The following is a 9,548-nucleotide window of genomic DNA, read 5'->3' as shown; positions in this document are numbered from 1 at the left end:
AGACCTCGGACATCGGCCAGGCCCGGGGAAAGCCCGCCCTTTGCCATCGCCTCCACGGAAGGCCGTGGTCCTGATCGCCCGCCGCAGGGTCACTCCCTGCCCCGGACCCTACAGCCAGGCGGTGGTCAATGACTCCGAAAGCACGCGCGCCCACCAGCTTCAAGGCACCCCCTGGGCCATGCTGCTCCCCTAAACTGGGCCAGGGGTTTTCTGCTCTCAAGATCCCAGGAGTTTACCAGGGCGTCAAGCGGTATGACTGGGCAGGGACCCCTGGGTGGGGTATCTCACGCCCACCTGAGAGGAAAGCTTTTTAGAGCTTACAGGTCTCTCGTTGGACCAAGTGACCGGGTGCCCCTCTCCCCATCCCGCTGATAAGAAAGAAGGGAAGGCCAGTAGGAGGTCTTAGTGTACTGTCCCCGCTACCGCAGTAGTCCTGGGGGGAATGTAAGGACGTCCCCATCCTCACTGAGGAAGCAAGGGCACCATGCCCCCACCCAGGAGAGACCTAGCAGGGCAGGCCTTTAACAGGAAATCCCACCTTACTGCATCCCTAGCTTAAGGTGGACCGGAGGCCTTGCCAATGCAGGGGGGTGGGGGGCAGAGGCTGCTGATGGAACAACAGGGATGCCTGGAGCACCCCCACCCCACTTCCCATCAGGTGGCTCTGCGGTGGCTCCAGCTGTGGTTGAGACTGAAGGTCAAGTCTGCAGCTACTCTGCCTGGGCTGGCCTGTTACCATCATCTGCCTCAGCCTGACATCCTGTCAAGTCCTGAGGCCCTCTAGGGACCCTCTGCTCTAAACCTCTAACCCTTGGGAGCATCGCCCTCCCTGACCCTGTTCCTCTGCAGCCATGACCCACGTGGCCACAGGCGCCACTCCACTCGCGTGCAGCATGGGGCTTGCTCCTTGCCTCTCGGGGGCTTTGGGACGCTCGCAGCCCGAGTTCCTCACAGCAACACAGGGCCCTAAGCCACAGGCACAAGAACAAGAGGCATTTGTTTCCCCTCACCCCCATTACACTCTGAGTTACCACCACTCCATATTCCCTGGAGACTGCCCACAGGCCCCCACCAAGAGGCCTGCGATAACGGGGAACTGAGGCAGTGGAGGGCCAAGGACCAGATGAGCTAAGGCCATCTGATGCCCTTGAGATCTGGAGCCACTTAACCAAGCCCTCCCACTAACAGATTGGACTGAGGACAGCACAATGGCCACCTGAATTCATTCTTACACCCATCCTGCCAGCAGCCAGGTGCTCACAAGCTCCAGGTCGAGACTAAATGACCTGGACTCAGCCCGTGGACCACATCTCCCTGTGGGCTTCCCATGAAGACAGGGCTGTGTCAGGACAGGGGGCAATCTTCCTCTGCTGGCTTGGGGGCCCGTGCTCCTATGAAGATCGGCATACATGCCAGCCTGGGGAGAACCCTCTCCTTGAGGCAGCTTGCCTGGACACTGAGGGTGGTGGGTGGGGTGCGCACGGTCATGACCATTACTTTCCTCATCCAGGGTCATGGCTGGAACTGTTGGACAGCAAGGCTTGCCATGACCCCCAGGGTTGGGCCTTCATAGCACCGAGTGCTGCCAAATCTAGTCCAGAGACCGTGAATCCTTAGCCCAGGACCAAGGAAAACCCAGACCAAGGTAGTATTCCGAGAGACAAGGAACTGGAATGGAGACGGTACAAAAAGCTCACTTCCAATCCGTTACAAGGTCCCAGACGGCTGCTAGCAACTTTCTGGGGCATCACTGCCCCCGTAAAGCACCATCCCTTCACAGCCTGGGACGATTAGGGGCCCGGTCATGTAGGCCCTTTCTACAAGCTATTCAAGTGTGCAAGAGGCAGCAAGCGTGTTACACGACCTGACTTGGTCCCAGCCGCTCCAACGGTCAGGTCCCTTTCTTAGACACATTTCCCCTCCCCAACAGGAAAGCAGTCTGCAATTTACATTATGTGACATCAACTTTTATTGGAGTCCAGGAAAAGTTACAGCGGCTCTTCTCTGCCAACAGGGATGTTAAAGGTTCGCCAAGGTAATTTGGGATCCTTTCACATCGATCAGCAAAGCCCTCTCCCAAACCCCAAGTTCCCACTGGTTCATGGCACAGCAAGTCTTCAAAGAGTGTGAGTGGACATTGACAGGACAGAGCACCCCGATTCCACATTATTAAGACAGCAGAGCCTCCACGCACCCGTGTGAGAGCCCACGCTTGTGGGGAGCACAATCCACGCTGGCACGCTGGGGGGAAAAGGGGCACCAGGCCGCAAGGCCAGAGGTGACACCGCAGAGCAGAGGTAGCCAGCCTCATCTTTGGTTTGGTATTGAGGACACACAACAGACCCCTGGTAGGTGGTGATGGTTCACAGGTACAAGGAACACGAATGACACACACAAGGCCCTCTGTCTACAGCAGGCAGCTCGTGCTAGAAGGCAGGTCCGTTTGTTCCTCAGAAGCCATCCCTGCATGGTGCAGCCTGACCAGGAAGCACTGTCACACCGCCACAGAACCAGTGTCCTAACCACGTCAGCCAACGACACTGAAAACCATTCTTGACTAAAGATGCTCAGCAAGCAGGTGGCATCCCAAGTGCAGGCCAGGCGCGCAGACAGCCTGGGCTGCCAGGGGACAAGGGTTTTTTCTGAGGATGCTGGAGGCTGCAGTCTATGTGGTCAACGGCCCTGGTCCGAACAGGGGAGGTGCCAAGGCGCTGATCAAAGTCAACGCGGCCCCGGCTGAGACACAGGCGCTGTTAGCTGGATTCTCTCTCCCCAGGAGGCCAACCAACACCTCCCTGCACCATCAGTGCAAATTCGCAGGCCCCCAGCAGCCCCACTGGCACGAGGCTTAGTCACCACAAGTGGGAGCATGGCTTCAACCAGCTGGCACGCCACAGCACACCTCAGCAAGATCCTCACCTCACCTAAAAAGCGGACCTAGACACAAGCACGCACACACGGACAGGGGCCAACCAGGCCGCAGCACTACGCCGCAACACACAGTCCTGTCCTCGGAGGCAGTTACCAAATGCGGTTTTTATTCTCTATTTTTGATGACTATAAATAAGTGTTTCCACTATGGAAAAGAAAGTTTGCACAGTACATTTTCATGACTGGGGAATGAGTTTTCAGAAATTGTCTTCAATAGGACAGAAACTTAGAAAAAACAACCTGGATGTTGGAATTCAAACTGCTTTATATAAAGTCCCTTGTAAACAAAAACAGAATAAAAATAAATCAAAAAAATAAAGGAATGGGATTCAAAAATAAAAAAGAATTCAGAAAAAAAGGAAAGGGAATAAAAGAAAGTAACCGAAGACCATTTATTGCTTTTCTTCCGCCTTCTCGGCCTCCTCGCCTTCAGACGCCTGGACCCCGGGAGCCTCCTTGCCGTCCTCCTTCACCGAAAGGGCCTCGAGCTTTTCTGCCACCTTCTCGGCGTTATCGTTCTTCCCCAGTCCTGCAAAGACAGTGAGAAGTCGCACGTGATGGCAGCAAGACCTGGGACAGCCGGCGGCTCAGCTCACGACAGGAGACAGGGCCCCTGTGGCACAGGACGGGGGTGGTGCCTCACCCCACCTCATCTAATGGACCCTTGGGGACACTGCTGACCCTGGGGATAACTTAGTAGTGGCTGGGGACAGATTCCCTACAGGCCACCTCTCTGCCATCATCCTGGTTTAAGGATTTGGGGCCCAGATCACCTCAGAGCCGAGTCTGTTGTCTTTTAAGGCTTCAAATCAAATCAAATCAAATCAGTCCAGTAACTCCCTCATGCCTACCACACCCATGCGGGAAAGGTGGGATTCTTTCAGTCACTCCCTGGCCTAAAGTGAAGCAGCCGCTTTAGCTCTGATGGGACTGAGCCAGACTGCACCCCGGAGTGAGTGTGCATGGGACACACGCTTGTCCCCCGGTAGCGGCGTCCCCTCAGACAGGCTGAGGGGCTCACAGCAGCCCGGAAGGTTTCTCTGGCAGACAGAAAAAGCATCGGGCCTGGGACTGCAGCCAGATGCAGAGTGAGTCTGCGAGGAGGGCTCCCACCACCACGCCCCCCCACGGTCACCTTTCTTTTCTCGCTCTTCAATCTCTTTCCTGCACTCTTCAAACTTTGTTTTGAATTTCTGTGCATCTGAGGGAAAGAAAAAGCACATCTTAAAGAGTCCTTGTAATGGAAACAGGCTCTGGATAGTGCTAAAAAAGCAAGACCCTCCAGGAGCCCAGCCCGTAACTGGTGACCTCAGAATCAAACTGGGTTAGCAGACCCTGACTTAGGCTTTCACGTGGACCATGTGTGAACCATGTGCCGGCCCTGCTTCCCCTCATTAGATTTTAAACAACTCTACACCAGGCTTAGCAGAGCTGACGAGACCACAGGCCCCATACCCAACCCACCTGATTATGTCATGGCCACAGTCCTGAAAACCCAGGCCAGAAAATCTAACAGAAAAGACCCTCAAGCCAGAGGTCACTCTGGGCCTACACATGTGTCAGCACAGCCTCCAGTATCAGGTGACAGTTCAGAAGATGTGCTACTTGACCGGGGCCCATCTATGCAGTGACCACAGCCCCAGCCCAGCCTCAGCAGGCTAAGCCCACGGGAACACAGAAAAATGTGCAAGGGCTGAGGAGCGGTAGGAAGTCCCTGGGGTTAGGCTTTTGCAATTGGATAGAAACTACAGCTTCAACAGCAAACTGCATTGTCTCCTTGATCGTGTTAAGAGTGAGATGTGGGAACTATCCTGATGACCCCATTCAGAATGATGTGATGCTCAGACAGTTTAAGGTGTTAATGACAAGCACATGGCCCTGAGAGGAGGTGTGCTCCACAGCTCAGATGACCTTCAAGCCCAGCCCTCTGGGCCCCAATGTCCAGCAGAAACCTGGCCACCCTCACACACTTCACTGAGGTCCCCAAAGCAGTGCTTTTATTTGCAACCAAGACCTGAGAGGTCAGCCTGGTAGGCGCCAGTGAACCCCTTTCTTCCCACCGTCCCACTCACTTTCAGCATTTAGGAACCGGATGGCAAGCAGCTCTGGCTTGGGGTACTCGTCGGCGAAGTCGGCATGGGTGTTCCAGACCCAGGCTCGGTCACTGCCTGCGTTCGGCTTCAGCTCCATCAGTGGTGTGACTGAGGAGAGAAAGGTCCAGTGAGACCTAGAGACCCCCCCAGACCCACCAAGGCCCCAACTTGAGGCAACTCAATCAATCAGGCCCAGACCAAGTTCCCTGAGATCCAGTTCTGACCCAAACATCTCTAAAACATCCCCCTACTCCTACTCACTCTAGTATCAGGACTATGCAAAGAACAAGAAGATAGGGAAGCTGCTTCTTAGAGTATCTCCTTCACCAACACTCAGCGTAATCCAGAACACGACCGTGTAGCTGCTCCATACCCCGCCCAGGGACTGCATGCCACTGAGCAGCTCAGAAGCCCCCTACAAGCTATGGTCACCCCAGGGAGGGAGAAGACAAGCGTGTCTGGATACACACATCCCCACATCTCCAGTGAGTCCAGGGAAGAGGAGACGGAGTTGCACCAAGACAGGAGCTGCCTTGAGCTGCATCCTGCTGGGAACCACCCACCAGCTCGGCCCCTGGAGGACAGGAGCATCGTGGGCTCTGGGTGCACTCATCGCACCACGTAATGAAACCAGCCTAGTCCCTCCCCAAGGCTTCGGGGGAGTCCATGGAGTCTCAGGGAAGTCACTGAGGATAAAGTTGGATGAGTGGCTGGCTAGTGCTAGGCTGGGCCTAGGCGCAGACAGGCTGCGCAAGTGGGGCAGGGGCGTGACCTCCTGAACACAAACCACATCCAGTTAACAGGCGCTACTATGCTGGACCCAGGAAGTCAACGTCTGCACTGCTTCTAAAGGCATCACCATGCATGCAACAGCAGAGCCTGAGATCCTGCAGAGAAAGCTGGAGGCCAAAACGAACACCACCACAATTCAGAGCACCCCAGCTCCTCGGGTAAGCCCCGGCTGTTGTCATGTCTGGAGTCCCCTCCCCTGGCTCCCTAGCGTACACCCTGGCTGGACCAAAACCAGGGCTGAAAGGCTGACTCCAGGGTCTGTTGGCAGCCAGGCAATGTCTTAGTGAGTCGTGTGTATAAGCCCTGCTTTCAGAATGCTCCTAGCTCAGAGGCACACAGGAAAATGACGTTTTCTGCTTAGTATCAAGGGAAAAATGAAGACACACCACAACCGTGCCTTCCTGTGAACACACCCCCCTCCACCCTGCCCCCCGGCCACCCCGGGGGACCTACTGTAGTGGTTGGCACAGATCTTCAGGGTCTTGTCCCTGCGCATGAGCAGACGGATACTCCCCTTCTCCTTATGCTTCAGGAGCTTCACGTCGCCAGTGCCCCGCTCCTTCCACTCGGGGAGATCGTTTTCAGAGGCAAAGCGGTATAACTTTGCCCGCCTTCGAGAAAGGTCAGTAAGTAAGTGCTCAGACAGATGGATGAACAAAGAGAACAAAATCTGAAAATATTTTAACCAAGTTCAAAATACCGCCAAAAGTGGCAAAGAGCGACAAATTTCGGCTCCCTTTTGTGCCATGATTAAAACCAGTGCATCAGGTGTCTGTCTAAAGCTAAGCTGGGAGTGAGTGAGGCGTGTGCTCCCTACCCCAGATGGCGACGGAGCAGCATGGAGACAGGCAGGGGGAGGCTCCAGCAGGCAAGATGACACCTAAACGTCACCCACAGGTCTCTGGCCCAACACCCAGTTTTCCTTCCTGCCTACAAGCACCACCTCACAAGGACACATCTACTTTTACCCATGTTTGGGCCCCAGTTCCCCAACACAATGAGGACCTGTAAGGCACCCAGCAGTCTGGTCTGAGGAATCACACCAGCTCCCTCCCTCCCCAGTGACCACAGGTGCATGGCCACCGGGCTCCCTGGCCACAGGGCAGAAAACTCTGCTCCCGTCAATCCCACCAAGGGAGCACGAGGTTTCTGAACAAGACAGCCCCTCACAGCTTTACCACAAGAGTCCAGGGGCCAAACTGTAAGAGCTCAATTTGCTGGCCTCACCTTCCATGGGAGGGTCCACCCACCTCCAGAACCCAGCACCCCTGCAGATAAAGGGGACCCGGGAGCTCCTCCTTTCCAGGCCCACGGGAGCATCCTTAGGTGGAGGGGGTTCACACTGGCCATGGTGACTGCGCCTCTGCTTCCTTCCTCCTAGTCGTGGGCAAACTGGGGGGAGGATCCACCGAGAGGGGAGGGCGAAAGACTACACCTTTATTCTCACTAACCTGTGAAGGCGTCTAAGGTTCCTGTGATTATAAATGTAGGTCACAGGCCCTATAGGCCTGCATCCCGAGTCATATTAACGCTACTCCATAAAAACACCTGGCACTGGGGCTGCATGGCCAGCACCAACGAAAAGCACGTGTCCTACCTTCAAACAGGGAATCTTGACGACTGCCCTCAACATCATGCATTCCCTTCCTAACTCCTCTGGGCATGGCACTCTGTGCTTCCAAAAACATTTAGTTTAAATTGGGAATTCACTTCTGACTTTGAGACTACCCAAACAGATAACCGTACTTTGGTTCTGGAGGAGATGGGGAGCCCTAGTGGGCACAGGGGCGTTGATGGGTCAGCAAGGAGGGCTGGACATGGACTAAAATGAATGAGAAGCTCTGACTTTGCAATTGGGATCAGTCACTGCACAATCCAGGCTCTTTCCTCAGACATCTGTACGTCCAATGGAAGTCCCTTGACACTGATAAAATACCAAAACTACCACCTGCCTACTTACATTTTAAAAAGTTCCTCTTCATCTTCCTCCAGCGTTTTAATTTCTTGTTCAGGAAGGGAAACTATCGGCTCAAACTGGGGGTCGTGGTTGGACTCGTCGGCATTTTCAGTGGTGTCCCGATCCTCATGAGAATCCTGTGGAGGCAAAAGGCGAGGCCCTGGCTGCTGGCTCGCAGTCCCCGCCACCCCAGACAGACGCCTTCAGAAACATGGATGGGCCTCATTCAAAAGCAGGAATGCAGGCCTGCGGCCTTCCACACCAAAAAGGGTTAGTGCTTCAACCCAGCTCCACAGAATCACCACATGAGTACGTGAGCCCCCTCCGCTGATGCACATGGACCAATCAGACGGCAGGCAGACTCAGGGAGCCCCCTCATCTCCCTGAGCCTCAGTTTCCTGTCTGTGGGATGCAGACAGTGCAAAGGACAAAGAGCACAGGGATGGATTGAAGAGGGCCTTGATGACCAAAACCACTCTTAAAGCAAAAAAAAAGGAACCCCTTTCCAGAGTGTTTAATCTGGACCCAAAGCCATTCATGCTCTCGGCTTACTAGTAAAGGTGTAACCAGAATGCGTCATAAAAGTTGGCCTTTTTCCTCTAAAAGGAAAAAAGAAAACAAAAAGTTATTTATATGGACTTCCCGGCTGCCAACAGCTGTCATTTCACCTTGTCTTAGAAAACTAAGTAGATACACCAAATCATATGTTGCAGCAAGAAAAGGAAACAATCTATGAAACTAACACTGGCCTTTGTAACATCCTCAGCTGAGTGCAGTAAGAGGCACAGTTTGCTCAGAGTGGAGCCAGTGTGAGACGGATGTGAATCTGTGTAGATTCATGTCACCCGGGAGAAAAATCAAATCAGATGACCTTGTTTTGTTGTGGTTAGGGGTCCTTCCTCCCTACCCCAGTCCGTCCTGGTTTATAGAGACTCCGATGGACCACACACTGCTGCAGCCTCTGTCACTGCACCACGGGGTCTCCCTCTTCCTCACTGACCATTCCTTTGCCAAACATGACGTCCTTCTATGAGGACTGACAGGGAAGACTGGGAATCAAGTCAGCTGAGACATGCAACCCTTTATACACTCAGCTGCTAGCCTTACTGGCTGGCAAGTCAAAGGGATCCCAGAGGAGCCTCGGAAGGACTGGGATCTATTTTCCAAACACGAGCCGTCCCAACCCCAGCACAGCACAATCCTACCCTAACACACAGGGGAGTCGGCATCAATCAAAATGGATTTCATGTCAACTTTTTTTTTTAAAAAAAAAATACACACACACACACAAAAATACACACACATATAAATATACACCCGGTGTCTTTCAAACCTGAAATAAAAGCTTTAAAGTGAAGACGGGGCGTTTGGGGGGAGGGGAGGGAAGATCGTGTATAAACGTAAATCACGGGATTTGGACCCAACGTGGAGATGGGAGGAGGAGGAGGAGGTTAGATGTGGCTGAAGCTCCAGTTTTACAGGGCACGGGATGTGATGGGCTGGATGAAGGATGGCGAACCTGCAAAAAGCAAGCCGATCCTCTGGCTACTGTCCCTGCGCCGCGGCCAACAAAGCCGCCGCCGCCCCCCGGGTCGGGCGCGTCCGGGGGGCCCCCTGCCCCCCTAAGCCCCACGCGCGAGCTTCCGCCACCAGGAGCCCGCGGCGGGTCGCGGCGGCGGGAGGAAATGAATGGAGCGCTGCGAGGGCGACAGAAAGGGAGGGATGCTGGGTGGCGAAGGGGAACTCCCCGCGAGTGGGCTGAGCTGGAGAAAATC

General features: G+C 54.4%; 1 protein-coding gene across 1 annotated transcript in view; it reads right to left on the bottom strand.

The window, feature by feature from the left end:
- Window positions 1-3,323: 3,323 nt before the first annotated feature.
- Window positions 3,324-9,548, bottom strand: part of RANBP1 (RAN binding protein 1) — a 6,578-nt gene continuing 353 nt past the window's right edge. Inside the window, exons 2-7 of the mRNA XM_006890510.1 lie at window positions 9,323-9,470; window positions 7,777-7,910; window positions 6,270-6,427; window positions 5,004-5,132; window positions 4,067-4,132; window positions 3,324-3,460 (exon numbers count right to left, since the gene is read on the bottom strand). Of these exons, the coding sequence (XP_006890572.1) occupies window positions 3,324-3,460; window positions 4,067-4,132; window positions 5,004-5,132; window positions 6,270-6,427; window positions 7,777-7,910; window positions 9,323-9,470 (772 nt within the window). The remainder of the gene's footprint in view (window positions 3,461-4,066; window positions 4,133-5,003; window positions 5,133-6,269; window positions 6,428-7,776; window positions 7,911-9,322; window positions 9,471-9,548) is intronic.

Source organism: Elephantulus edwardii, unplaced genomic scaffold (assembly GCF_000299155.1).
Source record: "Elephantulus edwardii isolate Elephantulus edwardi_28Jun2011 unplaced genomic scaffold, EleEdw1.0 scaffold00089, whole genome shotgun sequence".
NCBI lineage: Eukaryota > Metazoa > Chordata > Mammalia > Macroscelidea > Macroscelididae > Elephantulus > Elephantulus edwardii.
The sequence above is the reverse complement of the archived record's forward strand: the minus strand, read 5'-3'. Positions and strand labels throughout refer to the sequence as shown.